This window comes from Pongo abelii, chromosome 18 (assembly GCF_028885655.2).
Source record: "Pongo abelii isolate AG06213 chromosome 18, NHGRI_mPonAbe1-v2.0_pri, whole genome shotgun sequence".
NCBI lineage: Eukaryota > Metazoa > Chordata > Mammalia > Primates > Hominidae > Pongo > Pongo abelii.
The window spans coordinates 17724772-17737209 of NC_072003.2; the positions used below are offsets into that span (position 1 = coordinate 17724772).

The window sequence follows — 12438 nt, forward strand, 5'->3', positions numbered from 1 at the left end:
CCCATATCTACTAAAAATATGAAATTAGCCGGGCGTGGTGGCGGGCATCTGTAATCCCAGCTACTTAGGAGGCTGAGGCAGGAGAATCGCTTGAACCCGGGAGGTGGAGGTTGCAGGGAGCCAAGATTGCGCCATTGCACTCCAGCCTGGGCAAGAGGAGTGAATCTCCATCTCAAAAACAAACAAAACCATGGACTCAAGGTCAAGGTTTAGCTTCTAATTCTAGCTCCATCACACAATGGCTGTGACACCATGGGTAAAACTGCTTACCCTCTCTTAGCCTTAGTTTCCTCATTTGTAAAATGGAAATAATAACACACCTGCCTCTTTGGGTCGCTCTGAGGATTAGATGATGTATATAAAAAACTCAGCTTAGGGCCTGGCATATAGTAACTGCTCATTAAATAAGAGCCAACATTAATATTTAAGCAAAATTTTGCAGTTCACAGACATCCTTTCAATTCTATTACTTTGTGTATTTGTTTGCCAGTCATTACAGATGTCCTAGGCAGGTGATACGCTCCACATTTTGCAGCTGAGGAAATTATAGGTCCAGAGATGTTAGGTGAGTGACCCAAACTCTCACACAGCTAGAGAGGGGTGGTGATGAGGATTGCAGCTCTGGGTCCTGGGAAAGCTCTCATTCTTTTGCACGGCACTGAGATGACCCTCTGTCTCCACCCAATTGCCATTCACTGTGTTCCTCCCGTCAAGAGCCAAGAGGGAGCAGGAGGTGACGGTGCTGAAGAAGGCCCTGGATGAAGAGACGCGGTCCCATGAGGCCCAGGTCCAGGAGATGAGGCAGAAACATGCACAGGCGGTGGAGGAGCTCACAGAGCAGCTTGAGCAGTTCAAGAGGGTAAGTGGTGATGCTTTTTGGTGATGACACATAAGAGTGACATCAGCAGCCTCAAATTACTACATGTCAGGGTCTGCATAAAGACAAAAAACAAGTTACATAAGATTCTAATGATGATGATAGCAGCTTGTATTTATTTACAAAACGCTTCCCATACAGGCTGGGTGAGGTGGCTCACACCTGTAATCCCAGTACTTGGGGAGGCTGAGGCGGGAGGATCGCTTGAGCTCAGGAGTTGGAGACCAGCCTGGGCAACATAGGGAGACCTTGTCTCTACCAAAATTTTAAAAAAGTAGGCCAGGCCAGGTGTGGTGGCTCAAGCCTGTAATCCTAGCACATTGGGAGGCCAAACCGGGTGGATCACCTGAGGTCAGTAGTTCGAGACCAGCCCGGCCAACATGGCGAAACCCTATCTCTACTACAAATACAAAAAATTAGCTGGGCGTGGTGGTGCATGCCTGTAATCCCAGCTACTCGGGAGGCTGAGGCAGGAGAATCACTTGGACCCAGGAGGAAGAGGTTGCAGTGAGCTGAGATCATGCCACTGCACTCCAGTCTGGGTGACAGAGTGAGCCTCCATCTCAAAAAAAAAAAAAAAAAAAAAAAAAAAAAAAAAGAATGAATACAAATGCTTCTCATACAGTATGTCAGTTAATCTTCACAACCACCCTGTGAGATGTGTACTATTAAACTCATTTTACAAGCAAAGAAACTGAGGTTCAAAGTGCCTAGAGGTGAAGACACTTACCCAAGGTCACACTGCTGGTAAGTGACAGAGCCATGATTTGCACCCAAACAGTCTGGCCCTAGACCCCACTTTCTGGCCTCTACAGGACTGAAGGCCTATAGGATGGGTGGGGCCTATTAATATACTGCCCTTCAGGGATAAGCAAAGGTGTAACAACACTTTTGGGGAGATTTAAATGAAACTTAAAACGGATCATTCTATACACTTTAATTTCTCTGCAGACTGGAGGAAGGCCAGGCATGGTGGCTCACGCCTCCCGTAATCCTAGCACTTTGGGAGGCCAAGGAGGGGAGGATTGCTTGAGCCCAGGACTTTCAGATCAGCCTGGGCAACATAGCGATTTTTCTTTTGTAAAAAAAAGACTGGAGGAAACTTGTCATTATTTGATTTCAATGGCAGAGCAGCTCTCTCTGGCATAATTTGAGAATGACTAGGTCAAATCACTCTCATTTTGTTGGACTCTGCAGTGTATGGGAGTGGGAGCTGGTAAATAGCAGTACTGAATGCTGAATCTTGGGTGCTCTTCGCTCCTTTGGGGTAGTTCCTGTGCTTCATTCCCCAGGGTAAGTTTTTTAGCTTGCGACCTTCTGCCAGATTGTTTTCCTGAAAGCCTGAGTTACATCACCCTCAGCGTTCCAGCTCCTCCACATCCCCTTCAGTGGAAGCTTTTGGTTCTGTTAGATTAAGTGGGTGCAGCATTGCCTAAAAATTGTTGGGAGTTTGCATTTGATTCTATCACTAGTGTATTAGTCCGTTGTTGCACTGCTCTACAGAAATACCCAAGATTGGATTATTTGTTTATTTTTTGAGCAATGGAGTCTTACTCTGTCACTCAGGCTGGAGTTCAGTGGCGTGATCTTGGCTTACTGCAACCTCCACCTCCTGGGTTCAAATGATTCTCCTGCCTCAGCCTCCGAAGTAGCTGGGACTACAGGCACACACCACCATGCCTGGCTAATTTTTTTTTTTTTTTTTTTCCAGTAGAGATGGGGTTTCGCCATGTTGGCCAGGCTGATCTCGAATTCCTGACCTCAGGTGATCCACCTGCCTTGGCCTCCCAAAGTGCTGAGATGACAGGTGTGAGCCACTGGCACCCACGCCGAGATTGGGTAATTTATAAAGAAGAGAGGTTTAATTGGCTCACGGTTCTGCAGGCTGTACAGAAAGCATAGCAGCTTCTGCTTCTGGGGAGGCCTCAGGAAACTTACCATCATGGTGGAAGGCAAAGGGGAAGCAGGCATGTTTAAATGACCAGAGCAGGCAGAAGAGAGAGAATGGGGAGGTGCCAGACACTTTTAAACAACCAGATCTGACGAGGGCAGCACCAAAGGGATGGTGCTAAACCATTAGAAACTGCCCCCAAAGGCCAGGCACAGTGGCTTATGCTTGTAATCCCAGCACTTTGGGAGGCCGAGATAGGTGGATCACCAAGTCAGGAGTTCAAGACTAGCCAGACCAACGTAGTGAAACCTCATCTCTATTAATAATACGTAAAATTAGGCCAGGCGCAGTGGCTCACGTCTGTAATCCCAGCACTTTGGGAGGCTGAGACAGGCAGATCACCTGAGGTCAGGAGTTTGAGATCAGCCTGGGCAACACGGTGAAACCCTGTCTCTACTAAAAATACAAAAATTAGCCGGGCGTGGTAATGCACGCCTGTAATCCCAGCTACTCGGGAGGCTGAGGCAGGAGAATCGCTTGAACCTGGGAGGTGGAGGTTACAGTGAGTCGAGATCACGCCATTGCACTCTAGCCTGGGCAACAAGAGTAAATCTCCGTCTCGCCAAAAAAAACAAAAACAAAAACCATAAAATTAGCTGGGGGTGTGGTGGCGGGTGCCTGTAATCTCAGCTACTCAGGAGGCTGAAGCAGGAGAGTCACCTGAACCGGGGAGGTGGAGGTTGCGGCGAGCCGAGATCGTGCCACTGCAATCCAGCCTGAGCGACAGACAGTGCAAGACTGTCACAAAAAAATAAATAAAAAAAAAAAACCTGCCCCCATGATCGAGTCACCTCCCACCAGGCCCCAGTGTTCACCTTGACTGGGTCTTACAGTTTGGATCTGCATCCCCACCCAAATCTCATGTTCCGCTGTAATCCAATAGAACATGAGATTACAATTGAACATGAGGTTTGGGTGGGGACACAGATCTAAACTGAATCAACTAGTCAAGGTGAACAGTCTTCCACGTGGTGGTTTACTGAACACCGTTCTGGGGCTGGTTCATTGCCTGGTCTGTTGGAACCTCAAGTGTTACTTTATATAAAAATAATAACTCAAATAATACAATAAAAAGTGTAGCACTTATGTGCCAGACACTATTCCAAGTGCTTTACAAACGAATTTCATTTCACCTGTGGCCCCTGTTAATGTACAAATTTCCAGGCCTGCCCTTGATCCTGATGGAGGTGGTCTTGGGAGGACCCTCTGAAAAGCACTGTACGGGACTGAGCTCACCCTCACTCTCCAAATGAATCAATGGACTCTTACTACTTGTTGAGTGGGATCTAAATACTAACCCTCAACAATTTGTCAACTCTTTATGTATTTTGGACAAATTGGATTTTGCTAGTTGTAACTATGACGTACATTTCCCCATTCAGTTGGGTTCCTTTTATTATGTTCAAAAGTTACTTTTTATTTTTTAGTAACTGTTTGTTTTTAGAGACAAGGTCTTACTCTGTCACCCAGGCTGCAGTACAGTGGTGCAATCTTGGCTCACGGCAATCTCGAACTCCTGGGCTCAAGCGATCCTCCTGCCTCAGCCTCCCTAGTAGCTGAGACTTACAGGCTTCTGCCACCATGCCCAGCTAATTTTTAACTTTTTTGTAGAGATGGTGGTCTTACTATGTTGCTCAGGCTGGCCTCAGACTACTGAGCTCAAGCAATCCTCCCATTTTGGCCTCCCAAGGTGCTAGGATCACAGACATGAGCCACCACTCCCAGCCTACTTTTTATTTTTAGACAATTTTAATTGAAATGGGCTATTCCCACCTTCAGGAACAATTAGCCGTCAAGACATCAGTAAGCAATACATGTCCCTTTTAGCTTTATGGCTGGAGGTCGGGCACGGTGGCTCACACTTGTAATCCTAGCACTTTAGGAGGCCAAGGCAGGCAGATCACCTGAGGTCAGGAGTTCGAGACCAGTCTGGCCAACGTGGCAAAACCCTGTCTCTACTAAAAATACAAAAATTAGCTGGGCATGGTGGTGGTCACCTGTAATCCCAGCTACTTGGGAGGCTGAGGCATGAGAATCACTTGAACCCAGGAGGTAAAGGTTGCAGTGAGCCAAGATTGCACCACTGCACCCCAGTCTGGGCAACAGGGTGAGACTCTGTTTCCAAAAAAAAAAAAATATATATATATATATGGTTGGAAGAATGAGGCCCCAGACAGAGTCACTGACCCTCCCCATGCTTGGGGGTCATTAGACGTGAATAGGAGCCAGAAGCCAAGCCCATTCCCACCCAGGCCTCTTTGGGAAGACTGTTATTAAGACCACCAGCAGACGGCATGTCCATTACTGACCCGCACAAAGCAGGTAGAGGTGCGAACCTCTGCCCATCTCAGGTTCAGGGAAACAGAGGCCTTTGCCTCTAACAACTTGAATTCTGATGTAGAGACCTGGTTCCATCTGCTTGTGGGGGAAACGTTTAACATCAGCTCCTACCTGGGCTCCCCAAGCCCTCATGCAGTTTGGCCCCAGTTCTGGGGTCTTCGGCTGGGCTAAGGTTTCTGGGAGCCCATGTTCCCTAGGGTCCCCGCTTCACTGCTTTGTTACCACCAAGAGACTCCCTGTCCCCATCTGAGGTCCGGCAGCTCTTAGTCACGTCTTGGAGGGAGGACAGGCATCCAGGGCTGACCGGTCAATGCCCAACACCTCCCGGGACTATGGGAAGACTGAGTGGTGGGTCTTCTCCTCTCGGGATACTTGCGCTTCTCTCTTTCCCCTTCTCTATAACCTGGAAAGAAGCCCCTCACCCCATCCTGCTTTTGCCCAACACACTTTTTTTTTTTGAGACAAAGTCTCACTCTGTCACCCAGGCTGGAGTGCACTGGTGCAATCTCGGCTCACTGCAACCCCCACCTCCCGGGTTCAGGCAATTCTCCTGCTTCAGCCTCCTGAGTAGCTGGGATTACAGGTGACTGCCACCATGCCCGGCTAATTTTTGTATTTTTAGTAGAGATGGGGTTTCACCATGTTGGCCAGGCTGTTCTCAAACTCCTGACCTCAAGTGACCTGCCTGCATAGGCCTCCCAAAGTGCTGGGATTATAGGCATGAGCCACCGTACCTGACCCCAACACACTTTTTTTTTTTTTCCTGTAGGGCAACTCACATGCCTACAGGAGCTGGTTCCATAAAATGTTTCCCTTAATTAGGACAGAAGTAGCAGTGTCAATCACACGACACCTGTGAAGGACAGGGGCGGTGAAATGTGACTGTCCCACCTGCAGAGCCAGCCGCTACTTAGATCTGGCAGATTGTTGCCTTGAAGGAAAGCAAGACCCTCTGTTTCCAGATCTTCCGTTGTTGTTGGTTTTTTTTTTTTTTTTTTTTTTTTTTTTAGGATTACTGAGGCATATGCAGTGAAATTTTTCCATTTTACTGCTCCATTAATTTTAACAAATGTGTATTGTGTAACCACCACCACCACATTCACGATATAGAATGTTAGAGTTATGGATTGATTGATTGAGATGGAGTCTCACTCTGTCACCCAGGCTGGAATGCAGTGGCATGATCTTGGTTCACTGCAACCTCCACCTCCCAGGTTCAAGCAATACTTGTGCCTTAGCCACCCCAGTAGCTGGGACTACAGGCGTGCGCCACCACACCTGGCTAATTTTTCTAGTTTTAGTAGAGATGGGGTTTTGCCATTTTGGCCAGGCTGGTCTCAAACTCCCGACCTCAAGTGATCCACCCGCCTCGGCCTCCCAAAGCTACTTATTTCTGAAACAGGGTCTCACTTTGTTGCCTAGGCTGGAGTGCAGTGGTGTGATCATAGCTCACTGCAGCCTCCAACTCCTGGGCTCAAGCAAGCCTGCCATCAGCCTCCTGAGTAGCTGGGACTGCTAGTGTGTACCCCCCACACCCAACTAATGTTTTATTTTAGTAGAGATGGGGGTCTCACTACATTGCCCAGGCTGGTCTTGAACTCCTGGCCTTAGGCGATTCTCCTGTTTCCCAAAGTGCTGGGGATGACAAGTATAAGCTGCCATGACGGGCCTTCAAACATAATCCAGATTTTTATGTGACATTTATTAAAATGTCGGTAGCTCATTTTTTAAGAAGTAGTGAAAGGGTCAAAGGGGACATGACAGCAGGGTGGACACTGCTCGTGGGATCCCAGATTGCAACCCATGAGCTTTAGGAAAATAGAACCCAAAATATCAGCCAGGTGTGGCAGCTCACGCCTGTAATCCCAGCACTTAGGGAGGCTAAGATGGGTGGATCACTTGAGGTCAGGAGTTCGAGAGCAGCCTGGCTAACATGGTGAAACCTCGTCTCTACTAAAAATACAAAAATTAGCCGGGCATGGTGGCGGGCGCCTGTAATCCCAGCTACTTGGGCAGCTGAGGCAGGAGAATAGCTTGAACCCGGGAGGCGGAGGTTGCAGTGAGCCGAGATAGTGCCACGGCACTCCAGCCTGGGTAACACAGTAAGACACCATCTCAAAACAACAACAACAAAAAAAAACCCCCAAATCTCTTACTGGTGATTGTGTGCCCCCTGCCGTGTGCCTTCCTGGACCTCTCTGAGGGAGGAAAGGCAGGGCCTGAAATGTTCTCCCAGCCACAGCCTCCCTGTTATCCCTCCCCTCTGCTTCCTTCACCAGGCAAAGGCGAACCTAGACAAGAATAAGCAGACGCTGGAGAAGGAGAACGCAGACCTTGCCGGGGAGCTGCGGGTCCTGGGCCAGGCCAAGCAGGAGGTGGAACATAAGAAGAAGAAGCTGGAGGCGCAGGTGCAGGAGCTGCAGTCCAAGTGCAGCGATGGGGAGCGCGCCCGGGCGGAACTCAATGACAAAGTCCATAAGCTGCAGGTGAGGCGGTGGTGCGGTGGGCAGTGCTGGGTGGTGCCCAGTTCTGTGGGAAGGGGCCTCTTCCCGGCTTACTGAGGTCTCTCTTGCTGCAAGGCAAGTCCTTTCCTCTAGTTGCATTCCTAGAGGGGAGGCGATGATCCCCCTGCTCAATTAAATGTTAAAAAACCTTCTGGCCAGGCACGGTGGCTCATGCCTGTGATCCCAGCACTTTGGGAGGCAGAGGTGGGTGGATCACCTGAGGTAAGGGGTTTGAGACCAGCCTGGTCAGCATGGTGAAAAGTCTCTACTAAAAATATAAAAATTAGCCAGGCATGGTGGTGGGCACCTGTAGTCCCATCTACTCGGGAGGCTGAGGCAGGAGAATCGCTTGAACCCAGGAGGCAGAGGTTGCAGTGTGCAGAGACTGCACCACTGTACTCCAGCCTGGGCTAAAAGAGCAAAACTCTGTCTCAGGAAAAAAAGAAGAAAAAAAAACCCTTCCTTTTCCAATTTGATAAGTATTTATTGAGCACCTGCTGTATGCCAGGCACTGTGCTTAATCCTGAGATACAACAGCAAGGAAGAAGAGACACTGTCCCTGCCCCAGTAGGACTCCAGCCAAGTAAGGGGAAGGGAAGGGAACAGAAAGACATGAATAATCACACAAATGAATGTCAAATGATGCAGCAAAGGGAAGGCACATGATGCCTAAGTGTAAATAACCAGGGGGCCTAACCTGGGGGAGGAGGAGCCACGAAAGGCTTCCCTAAGGAACATGGATAAGTCTACCAGGCAGAGGGAACAGCATGTGCAAAGGCCCTGTGGTAAGTAGAAAAATTAGCAGACAGACATACGGCCAGTAGAGCTGGAGTGCCCAGTTGGGGTTGGGGGTAGGGAGAGATGGTACAGAGTGGGGTTGGAGTGGGAGGTTGTACCCAGATGATGTAGGGCTTTTGAGAACCTATTACACATATGTTGGTCCTTACTCTGGGCAATAAGAAGCTGTTGAGGGGTTTTAAGCTGATGAATGACATGGTCTGTTTGTCTTTGGTCTTCTTTCACTTGGAATAGACATTTACCCTGTCTTTCCACTCATGGGGATGTGGCCAAAGTTTTCATAAATATTTAACATGTTCACAGCCAGGGACAAAGAGGCAGGGGAAGCATTGAGGTGTTTTTTTCCCACATGCGGTTGAGAGCAGGGGTTTTGCCGCCCTCATATAAGCAGGGTCAAGATGATTCATATCCTTCTTGTCAATGGAAGAGATGGAGGGGTAGGCTAACACCTTCAAAGGGACTTATGCAGAGACACTAGGGTGTAAAAGCCAGAGAATACACAGAGGGCGTTTTTACCTTTAGGGTCTGCGTCTCTGGCTTTGGCCATCAGAGTCAGTGAAGGGACAAAGAGTAGGAGTGAGGAAGAAAGGGATGGGACAGCATCCCTTGGATGTTCAAGTACCATCCTGGTCTCCTTTCTCCAACCTTAGAGAGTGGACCAGCCAGAGCACCTCGTCTGGACTCTTCAGACCTGCTGGTTTGTCTCTACCAACCTTGGCAGGGATCTAGGATCCATTTAGTGGGATCAGGTCCCAGTCAATACCATTGGGGCTCAAATAAGTTCTTAGAACCACAGAGTCTAGGGCCAGGGTCCCAACTCATAGCTGATGGAGTTCCCTTCAAGCCACAGAGTTTTGTTTTGTTTTGTTTTATCAGAGTCCCATACCTCATGGGTATTTTCTCAATCAGTGGACACCCCAAGCCCTAGCCCATGTGTTTTGAGTAAAAAGGACTCCTTTCAACGAGGATCCCCTTCTAGAGGCTTTGACTAAGCAGTCTCTTGGCACCCTTAGAATGAAGTTGAGAGCGTCACAGGGATGCTTAACGAGGCCGAGGGGAAGGCCATTAAGCTGGCCAAGGATGTGGCGTCCCTCAGTTCCCAGCTCCAGGACACCCAGGTGAGTGTCCTGCCACATCATCCAGGGGACCTGGGAGGTGGCCTTCCTCGGGGCGGGTCCCTGGGACCTCTGTGTGTCCCTTTTGCAGGAGCTGCTTCAAGAAGAAACCCGGCAGAAGCTCAACGTGTCTACAAAGCTGCGCCAGCTGGAGGAGGAGCGGAACAGCCTGCAAGACCAGCTGGACGAGGAGATGGAGGCCAAGCAGAACCTGGAGCGCCACATCTCCACTCTCAATATCCAGGTGCCTGCCCTGTGTCCTTGCTTCCTTCATGGGTCCTCTCAACTTCTCTGCGCTGAGATCCCTTGCAGGCAGATCGCGGTGGAGTGTTGGTGCGATGGTGCTTGACCCCCCCGTTTCCCCTTTCTCCAACAAGGAGACATGGTCTTCGCTTCTGAGTCTGTGGGGCCCGGGATAGGGGTCACTCATGGTCCCCCTCTCACCCTACCCTGGACGCTGTCCTTGTAGCTCTCTGACTCGAAGAAGAAGCTGCAGGACTTTGCCAGCACCGTGGAAGCTCTGGAAGAGGGGAAGAAGAGGTTCCAGAAGGAGATCGAGAACCTCACCCAGCAGTACGAGGAGAAGGCGGCCGCTTATGATAAACTGGAAAAGACCAAGAACAGGCTTCAGCAAGAGCTGGACGACCTGGTCGTCGATTTGGACAACCAGCGGCAACTCGTGTCCAACCTGGAAAAGAAGCAGAGGAAGTTTGATCAGGTAGAGGGCGTGGGGTGTCCTCCACTCTGGCCATGGACGCTGGGTCGGGCAATCAGCTCTGCAGAGTATGACACGTGACTCCCGCCTGTGCCTGCATCCCCTCTCCACTCTGTGGGGAGCCACGGGAGGCTGTCTTATCTCGTCTTGGGCAACCATGGAGCATTAAGGCTACCAGGTCACAGTAAGGATGGCACAGAAGCCTTGATGACTGTGACTTTTCTGGGTACCAGCACCATGAGGGTCACCTGCACACAAGGTGATGCCTTAGTTTTTAGCCTCAAGAAGGAATGAGGTGCATATTTTATTCACTAAAAATATGTATTGAATACCTATTGAGTAGTATTCCAAGTAATTCAGTTTCTATACTTTTAATACCGCTCTTCCCTAAGGTTTCATTCTGTAAAATTCCAAGCACGCAGTAAAGTTGACAGAACTGTACAGTGAACACCTGTAAGGCCACCATCTGGATTCAGTCATTGACACTGTATTATATGAACTTTATCATATATTTATTTTGAGACAGGGTCTAGCTCTGTTACCCAGGCTGGAGTGCAGTGGTGCGATCTCAGCTCACCGCAACCTCTGCCTCTGGGTTCAAGCGATTCTCCTGCTTCAGCCTTTCATGTAGCCGGGATTATAGGCACACACCACTATGTCTGGCTAATTTTTGTATTTTTAGTAGAGATGGGGTTTTGCCATGTTGTCCAGGCTGGTCTCCAACTCCTGGCCTCACATGATCTGCCTGCTTTGGCCTCCCAAAGTGCTGGGATTATAGGCATGAGCCACTATGCCCGGCCCATATATTTATTTATAAAGACTAATTCTATCTATCACACCTTATCTCTTGGGTACATTTCCCCTTCCACACCTCAACATTGCATATTAATTAGAGTTTATTTTTAAACACAATTTTGCCTCTTTTGGGGTAAAACTTACATGTGATGAAATTCACAAATCTCAATTGTACGATAAGTGCAGACCCCTGTATGACCCAAACCCCTAAATACCAACTTTTAAGATACATTATTATTTAGTAAATATGATTTAGTTTACAAGTGACTCAGGGTTATTCTAAAAATCAGTTTGAGAGGCCAGGCATGGTGGCTCACGCCTGTAATCCTAGCACTTTGGGAGGCTGAGGCGGGTGGATCACTTGAGGTCAGGGGTTTGAGACTAGCCTGGCCAACATGGTACAACTTTGTCTCTACTAAAAATACCAAAATTAGCCGGGCGTGGTGGCGTACGCCTGTAATCCCTGCTACTCTGGAGGCTGAGGCAGGATAATCGCTTGAACCCAGGGTGGGGCGGAGGTTGCAGTGAGCCAAGATTGCGCCACTATACCCCAGCCTGAGTGATAGTGAAAACTCTGTCTCAAAAATAAATAAAATGAGGATTGTACAGTGAGGCTAAATGCCAGATGCCTGCAGGTTCCCTACCCCTCCCTGACTGGCCTCATAGTGTCAGGATTCTAGATAACATCCCAGTGCCTCCTCTTCCCATCAGCCACCTCTCCTCTGGGCTGTCAGCTCATCTTCAATGCTTCGTTATCTGGTTGAAGGCCTGAGGTTGCTTTTATTTTCCTGTCACATAGAGTGTAGTGCAGTGGCACACATAGTGTGGGATTTTTGTGTTGACTGTGCCATTTAGAGGTCCCTGTCTTTGCTGAATACTGGAAGTTTGGCTTTTGGATGTTACAATTTATCATCTGCTCTGTTCTCTCTGAAGATGAGATTAACGTGAGCATGGAATGTTCTCTGAATTGCCTCTCCAAGCAGAGAGATATGTGTGCAGGGCCACCCATGCTTACCATTTCCCTACTGAGGCTCTTAGGATACTTTTGTGAGATATTAATAGCTACTTGTGGCCATGAAACAAAATAATAACTAGCTTCTGGCAGCTTTAAATGTCACTTTGACCTCAGTGTGCTCTAAGCAATGTGGGCAGGTCTAGTGGTTTTGAAGCACAAGGATTTGGCCAGGTGTGGTGGCTCACACCTGTAATCTCCATGCTTTGGGAGGCCGAGGCAGGAGGCTCACTTGAGGTCAGGAGTTCGAGACCAGCCTGGTCAACATGGCAAAACCACGTCTCTACTTAAAATACAAAAATTAGCCAGGTGTGGTGGTGGGCACCTGTAT

General features: G+C 48.8%; 2 protein-coding genes across 6 annotated transcripts in view; one reads left to right on the top strand and one right to left on the bottom strand.

The window, feature by feature from the left end:
- The window catches only part of MYH11 (myosin heavy chain 11), a 154236-nt gene that overhangs the window by 122808 nt on the left and 18990 nt on the right, over nt 1-12438 (top strand). Inside the window, exons 27-31 of the mRNA XM_054533519.2 lie at nt 715-859; nt 7448-7654; nt 9484-9588; nt 9677-9829; nt 10055-10303. Coding sequence (XP_054389494.1) covers nt 715-859; nt 7448-7654; nt 9484-9588; nt 9677-9829; nt 10055-10303 — 859 coding nt within the window. The remainder of the gene's footprint in view (nt 1-714; nt 860-7447; nt 7655-9483; nt 9589-9676; nt 9830-10054; nt 10304-12438) is intronic.
- NDE1 (nudE neurodevelopment protein 1) overlaps nt 456-12438 on the bottom strand; it is a 92408-nt gene continuing 80425 nt past the window's right edge. For 2 of the 5 annotated variants that reach the window (XM_054533533.1, XM_054533536.2), the window contains exon 9: nt 8136-10189. In XM_054533533.1, coding sequence (XP_054389508.1) covers nt 10180-10189 — 10 coding nt within the window. In that variant the 3' untranslated portion in view covers nt 8136-10179. Of the gene's footprint in view, nt 933-8135; nt 10274-12438 lie in introns of those variants that run through there. The other 3 variants (XM_054533524.1, XM_054533535.2, XM_054533529.1) reach the window with 2 other exon arrangements.